The sequence below is a fragment of the Colletotrichum paranaense genome (genome assembly GCF_030867605.1).
Source record: "Colletotrichum paranaense strain IMI 384185 chromosome Unknown Scaffold_4.1, whole genome shotgun sequence".
In the NCBI taxonomy this organism is placed as follows: domain Eukaryota; kingdom Fungi; phylum Ascomycota; class Sordariomycetes; order Glomerellales; family Glomerellaceae; genus Colletotrichum; species Colletotrichum paranaense.
The window spans coordinates 1,447,725-1,461,179 of record NW_026848962.1 but is presented as its reverse complement, the minus strand read 5'-3'; the positions used below and the strand labels follow the sequence as shown (position 1 = coordinate 1,461,179).

The 13,455-nt window shown below is 49.3% G+C and overlaps 4 protein-coding genes across 4 annotated transcripts; 1 reads left to right on the top strand and 3 right to left on the bottom strand.

Moving 5' to 3' along the window:
• Window positions 1–891: 891 nt before the first annotated feature.
• CPAR01_05472 (uncharacterized protein) lies at window positions 892–2,090 on the bottom strand (the record flags this gene model as incomplete). The annotated part of the gene is made up of 4 exons (XM_060489750.1): window positions 892–1,397; window positions 1,470–1,640; window positions 1,696–1,968; window positions 2,024–2,090. 4 exons carry the CDS (start codon window positions 2,088–2,090, stop codon window positions 892–894), a joined length of 1,017 nt encoding a protein of 338 aa, XP_060351216.1.
• A 4,338-nt stretch (window positions 2,091–6,428) lies between these two features.
• On the top strand, window positions 6,429–8,969 carry CPAR01_05471 (uncharacterized protein; the record flags this gene model as incomplete). Its single annotated transcript, XM_060489749.1, has 5 exons — window positions 6,429–6,443; window positions 6,496–6,808; window positions 6,976–7,206; window positions 7,298–7,923; window positions 7,974–8,969. 5 exons carry the CDS (start codon window positions 6,429–6,431, stop codon window positions 8,967–8,969), a joined length of 2,181 nt encoding a protein of 726 aa, XP_060351215.1.
• Window positions 8,970–9,040: 71 nt separating this feature from the next.
• CPAR01_05470 (class II aldolase/adducin domain-containing protein) lies at window positions 9,041–10,009 on the bottom strand (the record flags this gene model as incomplete). The annotated part of the gene is made up of 3 exons (XM_060489748.1): window positions 9,041–9,130; window positions 9,190–9,721; window positions 9,783–10,009. The coding sequence occupies 3 exons, from the start codon at window positions 10,007–10,009 to the stop codon at window positions 9,041–9,043; spliced, it is 849 nt and encodes a 282-aa protein (XP_060351214.1).
• Window positions 10,010–10,783: 774 nt separating this feature from the next.
• Window positions 10,784–11,977, bottom strand: CPAR01_05469 (uncharacterized protein; the record flags this gene model as incomplete). Its single annotated transcript, XM_060489747.1, has 1 exon — window positions 10,784–11,977. The coding sequence occupies one exon, from the start codon at window positions 11,975–11,977 to the stop codon at window positions 10,784–10,786; it is 1,194 nt and encodes a 397-aa protein (XP_060351213.1).
• Window positions 11,978–13,455: the final 1,478 nt, after the last annotated feature.

Below are 13,455 nucleotides of genomic sequence, written 5' to 3'. Positions count from 1 at the left end.
TCAATCACGGGTTGTGTGTGTCTTCCAATTGTTGGTTGATATCCTTCTATCCCGTCCCTTTGTTCTTTTTATAAATGCAAGACGCATAACTTATCGATTCTTGTTGTATTTCGGAATTATCAATTCCGTAGCTAGAAAGATTCTTGTCGCAGGGTAGTTTTCATTGTCTCACATTCCTGTCTGATCGATATCATGCGACTCACGTTCAACTCAGCTCTTTGCATGTCCAAGTCGCTCCATTATCCTACCCAGGACCCTATATTGTGATGAGTGACGGCCTTTTACTACGTCTTAATTGCTTGACGCTCGTCGATGAACGATAAAGGTCGATGAGCTTGCGAGGCAGTCCTGCTTTATGCACACTTACGCACCTGCTTCCATGTCCATATCCGAGGTACCTTACCCTAGATAAGGTACTTGTCCCAAAAGGTCGAAGGAATCGGGTGTAATCCACCGTCATTGCTTTAATTAGAGGTTTTGCGGTTAGTTTCCTTTGAAGTCGAAGTTCACGTACATATATTCTCACAAGGCAGGAGTTGAGGCGGCATTGAGCCTACCTTTCGATACAGTCGGTTGAACTAGGTGTTTCGCCATATCGATTATGCACTGGCTGGCGTTTCAATGGGGTGACATGCCTACCCTTATTTCTTTCCGCATCAAAAGATCAATGATTAATTGCTAAATGTTCAAAACCTTTTCACCTGTTCAACATTCATTCCCAAACAAATACGTCAATAGCACGTACTAATCTACTCTGTGAGTGATTGAACGCTGATTGCATATTGTCATAATATCTTCACTCCAGCGCCCCCAACGTGACGGAAGCATTGCTTCTCTGAAGTATATATCGCTTAAACGCCTTGAAATCCCAGTCGTTCTGATAGTCGTGACTCATACCCCAAGGATACTATCCTCACTGCCTGACATACGTGATGTGCTTTGTAGTACCGTCTTTGAGTTTACCTGCCCACCCACTCGATCCAAGTTGTAGGGGTTTTCTGTCCTGTCTCTCGATTTTGAATTGTTCGAATGGAACCCTGATCTCTCATGACTATGATACTGATAACCGCCTGGCTTGTTCCGATTTGCGGCTTCCCGTAGAGCACGAGGAGTAAACAGGGGTTTCAGTGCAGGAACACTGGCGCATATTATTCCGATGTTGATCTCCAACATGGACCAGATGTTGATGAGGATGCTCTCCTGGAAGAGATCCTTGGCGAGGGTATATGTGTAAATCGTGTGTAACCGGACGATGGATGTTATTGTTGCAAACACGCCAACGCCGAAAATGATGCCCAGCGCGATCTTTTCTCGCCGCGGCCGAAGAATGCCCATAAGTGTTTTGATAGGGAGGACGAGGATCCAAATGTCGGTTACGATGTTAAAACCGGATGTAACTGGCCACCGTTAGCAACTAGTCTGACAGGCATAGATTATCTGTGGATCATTGTCGATGGCTGATAACTCACAATAGAAAAAGGCGGTGGTGTTGATACACACTCCATTCACAGTCCCGGTCAAGTCCCACATTTCGTAGAGCGGTTGACACTGAGATAGAGTGACTCCAATACAGATGACGAAGAATAAAAGATGGAATACAATGGTGCATATGCACAGAATGTTGAGCGACCTGGTGCCAGCTACCAGTAGAGTCAGCATATGACGCGTTCACCATCATGGTATAGAAAGACCTACCAAACCTGAGATACATGCATAAGATAGATATCTTGATTGCTGATATGCAAACATAATACGTAACTTGAATTGCCAGTGTATTCTTCAGGAGATTTGTCATGTTGTCGAGGCTCAAATCCTTGGAGGGGAAGCCGATATGATTGGCCTTTCCGACAAAGATCTCTGCGAGGTAGGCGAGAGTGAAAACCATTCCAATGATCATTGAATAATCATCGAGGCCAGGCTTTCGGATAAGAACTGCTCGAACAAATGTCCGGGCAATGACAACCATGGCTACACCGTTTATGTCAGTTCTCACGTTGTCCGAGTCTCTAACCAATCGACTTACTTGAAATTGCTGTGAAAAAACATGCTGTTATGATGAGGCTATTCTGCCTCACTTGGTCGGAGGCCATACTGCTATGCTCAAGCGGGACATGCCCCTACAAGATCCTTGTTCCCATCGAAGGGCGTTGTCTGTCTTGGCTGATATATAAAATCTTGTCTTCCTTCGTTATATGTGGATCCTCGATGGTGGTCTGGTCGCGGCACAAACTAGGGGATGGGGGCAGTATTTCCTTCATACATGTACAATAGGGCTAAGAATTAAGAGCGAAGCCGAGTGGGATAGATCTGAAGGAGGAGGGCGAACTCTCTTTTCAAACCCCATCGAGAGGCATGAAGACCAGATGAGATGAGAAGTGGGACCTTTGAAGGGGCCCCAGGCGGCATGCGACGCTGGAGGGATGGACGGGGCCATGATGCACAAGCACAGACAACAAGCCGCGCTGCCGCATCCAGGGTGGGAAACGTGACGGATCGCTGGATAAATGACGGCATCTCAATCTCCTCACAATTTACGCGAGCTTCGACTGGTCTCCCTCGCGTGCGTATTGCGTGGAGACTAATGTCTATGCCAGGCTTGTCAGGCTTGTCAGGGTGCGTGCGATTCGATCCCGCCTTGATGCTGCACGCTCCAGCCGTAATGAACGGGCTGCGAGAGGCTGCAGGTCTAGCGTGCAGGCAGAGCTTTTGCGAGCTTTCGGAAGAGAAGGAAGAGGGCCGTTGCTGAAGCCTTTCCGGAATGGGGTGTTCTGCACCGAGACTAGCGTCCGGGGGACCTGCAGCAATTCACGGAGGTTTAACTAAGGCCGGGCATGGTCTGACAGGAAACGGCCCAATGGCGCTGGGGGATCGAGCTAGGCTGCACGGTAACACGGTTGGTTCGCAGTTCTACACAGGTGGTGGCTGATTTTTGACCCCCTTCTTCGCTTGTTCCATTTCGTGTTCGAGACGGACGCCGAGGCAGTGCGGCTTGCTGGAGCGGGACAAAGGAGGGGACCGGGCAACGGCAATCTTCGCCGCGGCACCAGACGGCAGAGCGGGTGAAGGTGGTGTGATGAGAGCGTTCATCTCGCCTTTGGCTGCGACCCGAGGCACAAGTTGTTTGATATGGTGGCCGGTGGTCGAACTTTCTCGGCTTTGGCAAACCATAAAACTAGACCCCATTGATAGTGGACTAACTTTTTGACGGCCTGATGATGCCCAGAGGAGATAGGCTCGAGAGAATCGGGGCGGTTTTGGATATTAGGCGAAAGAACGGCAAATCATGTAATTATTCAAGCCACCATCACTCCAACTTGCATTTTCAAACACCACCCTTGCGGCTATCCAAATCCATGGATACCTTCCGCTGCGGCTGGAGCGAAGGGTGCCTTGGCTTGGACTAGGTGCTTGGCTTCGAGTGATCTGATATGTTGCGTCTTAGGGTTCAGCGGCATCAGGGGTTTCCAAGGACAGGCATTTCGGTTACTTCGGGTTCCCAGTTTCCAGTGCCCATTGACTTGGGTTTCCCCTGGCTACAACAAGAGATGCTCGGTCTCGTTCGTGGCCAACAAGCAGACGATCGCAACGTCACTCAGGATATCCACCGTTATAGTGTATGAAAAGAAGCGGATTTTGCTCTAAACTAGTGCGAATGGACACCTCAATCTTGCGGGAGAACGAACCCCGAACGCGATTCGATATGGGCAGCTAGGGTGGCATTTCACTACGGACCAGACAAGTCCTTTTGTATCGCTTGTTAGCACAAACGGTAAGAAATGGTACTGGTTGATAAGCGGTTGCGCTGCCTAAAAAAAAAAAAGTCGAGAAATCAGGCTGAACAGAATTTGAGACGTCTATGGCGAGTCGGCTAAGGTGTTGGAGAGCAACCAATTTTGGTTCCACATCGAGCAAGGACAGGCACTCTTCGCCTAGCCCCTCTTTCTGAAGCTCTCCCTGCAATTCCACGCGTAGTAGGCCCCTGATCCTTGAAGCTTCTTCTCAGGAGGCCAAAGCGTTTCATGTCGAAGGCGATGATGAGGAGTATGCTGGTGATGCGGCGGCATTGCATTGTACGAGCCTTCGTCCGTTCGATCGAAAACATAGCCGCGTACGAAAAACCTACGAAGATATACGAAGAGACGTTCCAAGAGACGTGGAAATGCCTCGGCCATCTGATTTCCTAGGCTATCTGCAGGCCTTGGTCCATGTCGCTTCTGAGTTCCCATCGACAATCAGGTCCGTGTTGCGGGACGGATAGCATGCAGCGGGCCAGCGATCCCCAAGAAATTGCATGATCTGCGCAAGTCTTCGACTCCCCTTGTCTTTAGTAGAAATTCTCCCTCTACCCGTGCCTCCCAACATTCAATCTTGACTGCTCACGAGCCCAGTGGATTGTCATTATTACCTGGTGCTCCAAGCGCAGTGAAAAACCTGCCCGGCCTGCGATCCTCCTGATCACTGGACTCGCTGCAGCTCGGTTCCCGGAACGTTGATAGCTCAGACCCTGACCAGGCGTAGGGCGTCGGTAGCAATCGACACGACCAGTGACCTTCGCGTTGGCCAGTCATAACAGGCCATCAGCTAGCCACTTTTTCTCGTACGACCCAGCTCTACTGGCATGACGTCCAGTTACTTGAAAGCCCTTCTTTCCTCGCAGCTGGAGTTTCAACATCATGAGGAAGAAAGACAATGATCTAGCTAGGTCCACCACCTAAGACTCCACCGTAGGTAGCGCAGCGCAGCAAAGCTTTGCTAGCTATCCTTGGCGGCCCCTTCCATGCCATGCCCGCGAAGAAGATTGAAACGATCGTGAACGCGAGTCATGAACGACACCTGTCACAGCCCTACAGACCCGCATTGAGTCCAACACCAAGACTAAATTATTTCTGAGGTATTATCTGGTGCAGATAAGCACCTAAAACATCAGACGTGGACCCTCATCACGACGGCGACGCCAAGGTTTCTGCCCGTTGGAGGCGAAATCTCTAAGCTGTTGCATGGTGCACTTACTCTCTTTCAACAGCAATCGTGCCTCCATTCGACGTTGGCGTTGACGCATTGGGACCCTCCGCAGACTAGCTCCGGAGAGAGTTTCCTAACAATCAATGGTTTTTGCCAATCTGTGAAGAATGGAACGAACCAGCGATAGGGCCCTCATTGTTCGCAAGTCTCGGGAGCACATTTTCATGCACCTCCATCCCCGAAACCCCATCTCACGACTATTTTTCATCTTCCTCACACCTAGACTAGCGGCATATCATCTTCTCCGTTTACAGCTGCTTCCGAGAGGAATTGATTGTCATCTCCATTACCACGACTCTTACGTGTTAGAATTGGCCAATTTGCATGCGCAACAGCAGATTGCCCTGAATCAACGAGCGCTTGGTTTGATGATCTACAATGTCACTGACCGCTGAGGTCCATGTGATTATCAAGCCCATTCTAAGCACGGATCATCGTACACACAGCCACTCGAGTAGAAAATAAGGTATTCAAAGAGCTTTGATCAAACCTTGAATGGTAAGTGACCTCTAATCTGCGGCAGCTTCTACCGAGCCGCTTTCAAACGTGATACGAATGACTTGGGACAAGGTTTTCCCGAGCTTAATGAGCAGAGCCCAGCCCTCGGCAGGGCAGTTTCATAGGGCGATAATTTTCATAAGGCTAGGTAGAGGTGATGTAAAGCAGCTCTACGGGTACTTGTGAAACCTTGGTTAAGCGAAGGCTCGTAGCCAGCGAGCGATGATTTGTAGATGTCTGTAGTATAATTACAGGGCTGTAAAAGCGTCCAAGACCCTTCGTACGATTACATACTTACAAGTTAGCTTCCCCGGACAGGGTTGTGAACTTGTTACCATATCACTAGCTGATTGCTAGCAATACAACCGTCTCTAGTCTTTCTCCAGTCATTTTCACTGCGAAGCTATCCAGACGATTAGGAGGGAAAAGATTTGGATTATTACGCGATTTGTTTTTACCCTTTATAAAAGTACTTGTGTAAGTATTGACGCCCTCTAGCACTTGATGGAATATTTTGCTGTGTGGCATACCTTTAAACTACCTAAATACACCTTTTATACGATAAGCAGCCTCGGCCAAAGGAACCGCCTCAGCAGAGGAGGCTTGTGCTCCTCAGGTTTCGTTAGCCTTGAAATCTTAACTCTGTCTTGGTAGAAGTAGTTCCAGATCCAAAACATTGAACGGCCAGTGGCAGCTTGAAGAACTTGAAGATACCCGGAGCTTTCGTCACGTACCTACCAATCAGCTAACCACCAAAACAGTCCGGATTGCTGTTCGAAGGCAACCACCCTAAGACTAATCCTCTTATCCCATGTTCATGAATTATCAGTTCCTTGAACTAGTTTGTTTGAATGAATTGAATGAAGGTACCTTATTCTTTCAACAACTGATTTCGGATTTAGCATCCGATGAGTCATTTCCGTGTGAGTCACCCACAATCTCCCGCCAAACTATATTAGTTTAAGCTAGCAATAGGTGGAAAGTCTTCCTGTTGTCTTCGGAACATTCGATGATGTTATGTCATTTTGGGACCTAATTCTGTTCGGTTACTGTAACGCAATGGCAAAATGCTTGACATGTCGGAGAAGAAAGGTGCGCTGTGACGCAGGTCTTCCTACTTGCTCAGCGTGCACTCGTCTAGGATTGATATGCCAAAGGGTGATCTCTGAAAGGATGCTGACTTGGCCAGAACCTGATCAGCCCAGTGTGGGAAGTGATATCTCACCTTGGAACATAAGCTCGCTACAGGAGAACATTTCGGATCGAAACAGACAAAATTACTTCACAGGTGCGTAGACATGCCTGGCTCATAATCTACATAAGGTGAAATCGGATGTTTGTTTCTTCTCTGATCCAGGCTCTACATGGTGCCAATGCGATTATTCAACATCAAGGCATCTCTACCAGCATACGTCATTATTGTCACCACGTGAGAAATTAGCTAATATTGATTAGTTGAGGAACTAATTGCCACATCCGAGCTCATTCAACAAACAAGAAATCGGATCGAAGTCGATATGATTTGCCATCAACTCGAAGTGATATCCAATGAAGAAAATCCCACGACGTCCTCTATTGGAGCCTTCTCTGTTATTGTTCCTAAGGATACTCAGTTAAATAATGGGGTTCAGACGCCCAAGGACTTCGATTTCAATATGAGTTCAGACGCCAGACTCCTCGATCATGGTGCGTCTTCCTATAAGGAGTAGTCATTAAGAGCCACGAGTTATCCCTCGCTGGTGGCTTCCTTGATTATCACCGGCTTACAGAGTCACAGTGGAAGAAGTTATAGTCACTGGCCAGGACATTGGCCACACTACGCTACAGTCAGATACAACCGAGCAGTTGAGCGAGTTACTTGTCTTGGACTCCGAAACCAATGATTCTCTCCAAGAGTTGCTTCCCGGCTCGGTCGTACCTTCACCTGGAGTCACTGCAATAGTCAACGCCGGAGCCTTCCCTTTGGTACATGATTTCGACTTGATTCTGACAGGTCCAAAGACTTTTACCAGCTCCCTACCGGAAACGACGTTCTTCTTACTTGATCACTACAAATCAAACATGCTGGATTCTTTTACTCCAAAGCGCAACCGCTGTCCACCCTGGAAATTTCTGCACCTGCCCAGCGCCTTGCAGGCTGTATCAGAGATAAGTATCTGGGGCAGTACAGATCCCGTAAAAACATCTTTGCTGTATGGAATCTTATCGGTCTGTGCATACAACCTAGAGGCCTCCTCTAATACCAACGAGGAGGTCGCCGGTTTCTGGGGTCTTGCAGCCGCCGAGTTTTCTCAAACTGCTAGGGAGCAATTATCGCTCGGTAGATTGCCTTGTGCAGAAGACTTGTGGCCGAGCCAATTGAACGAGTTTGTGATGGCGACGATGAGTATGAACACAATATCAGTGTGTTTTGAACTTCCACTACCCTTTGTGCTGAGACTAACGTAATCAAGGTCATGAGCGGCAAGTTCAACGAAGCCAGGGCATTCCTCCTCGCAGCTGAGCGCCTTATGGAAGAGCCATGTGCGGTTGAACCCCTTCAAAGCCGAGAGGCAAAAGTTCTCCGCAACATGCTTCAATATACCCGAGTCTTTGAGGAGACAACACACATTTACCCAGAGATGAAGACACCCGCCCACTGCACCAGTCCTAGTTTACGGCTACCAGATTTATATATGGATGAACCTCCAAATGCACATTTCGACGTCAAGTTTCCATCTTTAAGAAGTAGAGTTTTCATGAAGAACCACGATCCCAGACATTTGAATCCATACACCACGAATGTTCCAAACACTCAGGAGGCTCAACAAAATCTGTGTACGACCACAACCTTTGAGGGTATTTTTGGACTACCCGAGTCTCTTGTCAGTCTCATATCACGTACAACCCATCTGATAAACGTTCTTAGCGATGCTTCGACCGGACTTGAGACTCCTGGAATCGTCGACATCATTCGAATACTAGAGCATGACCTTTGCGCATGGACTTTCGAAGGGCACGCCACAAATGCCCCACATCAGAGGCAAGATGTCGAAGATCAGCAAGAAGCTGCCTTCGATAATGCGAGAGAAGCAATTTATGCAGCAGTGGAGATATACTTCTATCGAGAAGTTCGTCATGTCAACCCAACTTCAGTTCAGCATCTTGTCGAGAAAGCGTTGAGGCATCTTCTCGATTACGAGAGAGATGCTGAAGAGCGCGGCAACTTGGCTGTAGCGGGGGTGTGCTGGGCTGCCTTTATCGCTGGATGTGAAGCTGAAGGAGCCTCTTCGAGACAAAACATAGCTCAATTTCTCTCACGAATTGCCCGAAAGAGCGGCACTGGTAACTTTAGAGCTGCATCGGAGTTTCTTCCTTGCGTGTGGGAATCAAGGATGGGGTTGGACACGTTCGATCAAAGCTGGAGAGAAGTGATGAGATCATCAAATACGTGTCTCATTTTGTCGTAATACATATTCTCAAGACCTAGGCTCTTCGTTTGCATGCTCCATACCTCCTTCTTAGTATTTGATCTATCCATTTACTCTCCGTGACTTTCTGATCCAAATTTGAGTCTTCGCAAAAATATTTCATTCTGGATCTCCGGCTGGAACTCGCAGTACAGCGAATCCTAGTTCAATAGAGTCAATGAATAATCGTTTGGCTTTCAAGGAGGGCACTCTCACTCACCGAATCGCTACTTGTCTCGAAAGTGTGCTTAGCTGTAGCATCATCGATGCATTGCTTCTCGAGGCCGTCCTTTGCAGCCGCTTCCACTAGTAGCTGTATCTCACAACAACGTTCCATCAGTGTAAAGAGATAAGCGGCCTCGTCAACACTCTGGCCGACGGTGAGCAAGCCGTGGTTTTGCATGATCAACCCTCTCCCATTTAGACCCAATGCCGATGCCACAGGATCACTCAAGCTTTCTTCAAAGACCAGGCCACCATAGCTGGTTAGCACAGCTTGAGCATCTCCATAAAACATAGCGGCGTCTCCATTTAACATCTCAAAGGGGCGTCCAAATGCCGACCAAGCTTTTCCGAACCTAGTGTGACAGTGGCACGCGGCAACGACATCAGGACGGGCTCTGTGGATCGCAGAGTGAATGAGGAACCCTGCCGCGTTCACTGGACGCGATTTGTTTCCTCCAATGACTTCTCCCTGTTCGTTCACCAACGCCATGTCGCCAGGGGTTAGCAACGCAAAGTGAACGCCGAGGCTATGAAGAAAGATCAGCCTTGCAATCATATCTTGATATTCCAGTGGAAGAGTCTTCTTACGGATTGAGCCAAAATCTGTCGGGGAACTCTGGATCCCGAACGGAAATATGCCCGGCCATTCCCTCGCTGTAGCCTCTGCGCGCAAATACGTGGAAGGCATGTGCCATGTGATCCAGCATGAAGGCGCGCTTGTCGGAAACGTCGGAGAACGTAGGCATTGCTTGCATGGTGCTGCCCTGGACGATAGCATCGAGCGGTGTTTTCTTTTGGTCGCCTAAGGAAGACATTGTGATGTCGTCAAGCTGTGCCTTCGTGTCTGTGCTTGGTACGGTACCCGAAAGTTATGTGAGATCACCGTGGCTCATCTAAAATGAGAGAGCCATGAAGTCGTGGCTTCCAGTAGCAAGTTTCAGTCCTCCTGGAAGATTAGAGGCTCATTTTATAATATTGCGAAACTCGGCTTCGTGAGAGAGACCGAATGGGTCGTCGAATACTTTAGTCGTCGTCGGCCGAGCTCGCCCAAACCAGAAAGCAAGGTGGGGAAAGGGAGCCCATCCATCCGTCTACTTACACTGAAAGGTTTCACGGGCCCAGGCCCCGGGTCCAACATCTATTGATGGGACTAAGCACTAGGAGTGCATGTAGATTAGATTGAGAGGTCACGTTTACTGATGATTCGCCCAGGTTCAATATGGTACTGTTTTCAGTCATTTCGGCCGACCTTTCCAAAGCTTTTTCCAATGCTTTACAAAGAAAGGTGGGTCATTCACCTCTAGAACGAGGTATACCGATCAGCATGCCTGAGAGGACGGCCCTTAACATTTGGTCGGAAATTGACAAGCGTCTTGCTAGCACTGAATTGAGACAGTGTTACTCTATCACAGTAGCCTTGGATGTAGACAGCATTCTGCTGCTTCAGGTTCAATGGAGGAAAGGAATTGTGCATTCAGTCGATCTTTGTTCTCTTCGATAACGGGTATCTACTCTAGACTCCGGCGTCCATTTTGACGCAAAGCCTACTTCAACTCTTTAGCCGGTTAATGAGATTCAATTTCGAGGTCTTAGACAGCCTGACAAGCTTTGACTGGGATTCCCAACAATCTGGTCAACCCGAAAAGTCTACCCATGCTCTCCTTGGCTCCAACCCTCAGCTCCTTTTTCACGGCACTTCTCAAGGACCCCTTCCAACCAAGGAAGGCCTCGGTCGTTGGCGCCCAGCCGCGGGAAAAGTCAACTTGCGCAGGCTGCATCGTCATCCACGGCGTCTTCTCACCAACCAATTGGGGTGGGTAAACAGCCGAGAGCTGCCAAACTTGCGCCGCCGAGACTGGCATCGGGGAGCGGGCAACCACCCAGTAGAATCTGCTCAGTGTATCAACGCCGCCGATCAAAGCTTCATCAAACGCGTCGGGGTTCCCGCTCGAGGCGCGAAGGAATTGGAAGTACACCTTCGTCAGGCGCAGCGCATCGTTGGCGCGACAGTCGCGAAGCTGAGGCGTGTCCGCAGTCCACAGCGGCGTGTAGTGATATGGGTGATCGGGCTCGCGGGCGTTGCCGAGGTCGCCGAATTTCCACTTTCTAGGATCGTGCTCGGATGTTACGAAGATGTTGTCTAGCTTGACGTCGTCGTGACACAGGTTGTGCGTCATGTGTAAGCTATCGAGTGCTGAGAGAAGAGACTCGAAAGATGGTCTAAACATTTGATCAAGCTCACGATACGAGTGTCGGTCGCCAGACCTACGCAACTTCTTTGCCAGGTTTTTAAGGGTGCCTGACTTGAGAAGCGGCGAGACGAGGTGCCACTTTGGAGCTCCTGACGGTTCCGTGGCAGCTAAGAAGTAGTCTTGGACAGGGACGAAGTGTTCTCCGTATCGCTCATCGTCCAGCAATGTCGAGCCGTCATCGTGTCCGCCCATGATCAGACTCGCAGGGATCTCTGTGGGCCATCTTCTCGCAGACGCGTCTGTTCCTTGAATGCAATTTCGAAAAGGACTGGTTTCCTCATTGTAGACTTTGATGACAGTATCGTTAAACGTGAACGTTTCACCTTCTCTGCCTTTTCCAAGCTTCTTCCAATGGCGCCGGTTGTCCAGTAAGATGCCACGTGCAGCACTTGTGGTATCGGGATTGACTTCCCATCCGGTGCTTGAAAGTATTGCCTCGTCGTAATCCGCAAGGGGTGCGAACTTTGTCGGGAGATACTTGACTTTCATGTCCTCTCGATAGCGGAAATGAAGGTCCAACAAATGATACATGGCGACGATGGAAGCAATTACCAGAAACCGAAGTGTCATCCGCGCGGTGAACGACTTCAGTCCCCTCCGACGAGCCCCAACGGGGCTCCAACTGCGACCTGTCATCGACAAACGTCGATGATTGAGTGTGAGAATTTTTGTAGGAAGATTCGTGAATGGAAAATTAGCGGCAGCCCCTTCCGTCCACCTAATAAAGACGGCCGCCAAGCGGCCAAGTGCCATCAGAAGCCAGTAGCTCATCCATGTCATTTGCGTGAGCCGACTTACAATAATACCAGGGAGGGATAAGGAAGCGAATAAGCTACGCGACTAGGACTGTTCCCCGCCGTCATACCGCCAAGGGGTTGCCACGTAGTCTAGCCATCCCCGTCTCGGGAAGCCTACAACCTCAAAGCCAAGTTTATGGCAGCCCAGATCTTGCTCATCTGGGCCGCTGAAACAGGTGAGCTTTTAGAGGTGGTTGCACCCACAACCTTTCTCTGCTCTGGTGAGCCCCATAAACAAGGCGGAACCCGGGCCAGCTCAAGTCATGACAAACATGCGCCCCAAGCTTGGCGATGGCTATTTTGTCTCCTTGCCGACGGTAATTGTAGCGTACTTGCGTCGAGGAGTTGGACCTCCGAAATGAGTGCCGTCTCCTGAGTCCATGCGTTGTCGCTCTAGGGTGTCGGCCAAGTATACCTTGGAAGCCAATCAAATCCCCAATAGCGGTTCCAGAAACCTGCCCAGGTGCTGCATTTGAGGTTGATATTTCGCAAGCGGACACGACACGTGGGCACACAAGTTTTCGGAACCTGGTCCTAGCTGGGAACATGAAGCACGGTAGACTCGGGATGACCTCAGTCTTTCCTCCTCTAGTCGAAGCCGGAGGGCTCCTTGGGTGCGGTGGCACAGGTGAGAAGGCGAAGTCAGATCAAGGTCGATCTGAGATGCGAGACAGAGGGGAATCTCCCTCATACCCCAACGAAGTCAACCTTCCTGCGAGGGCTGATGTCATGGATTCCCTGCCCATCTCCCAACCCACCAGATCAATTATGGATATGCCATCTTGCGTACCATGTGCAGACTATCCCCCCGAATGCCACGCCGTTATTTCCACGACAACGGCCTCTGCCGAGTGTCTGCCAATTTCTAAATGGGTCCTGTTGCTTGGCTCGCTTATCAGCCTTAGGTTTCTTCTCATATTCCTTGGAATAATTATCAACTTGGCTTCGTCCCCTCTTTGCTTTCGAAAACGCTTTTTGTTTTTGAGAAAAGAAAAAAAGGAAAAAAAGAAGGAACGAGAATTGCAGCTATTGAGTACGTACCGGACTCCCCAAAATAATGGATCGCAGGAGCTGTTGAACACTGCCGTCATCTGATGAGCGGTTGAATCGATGGACTGCCTTGCCGTTCAACTTTCAGCTGGGAGTGCCGCTTTGACACTTATGATTCGGCGCGGCTTCTGCAACCAATTTACCCATCTCACTGTGCACGCA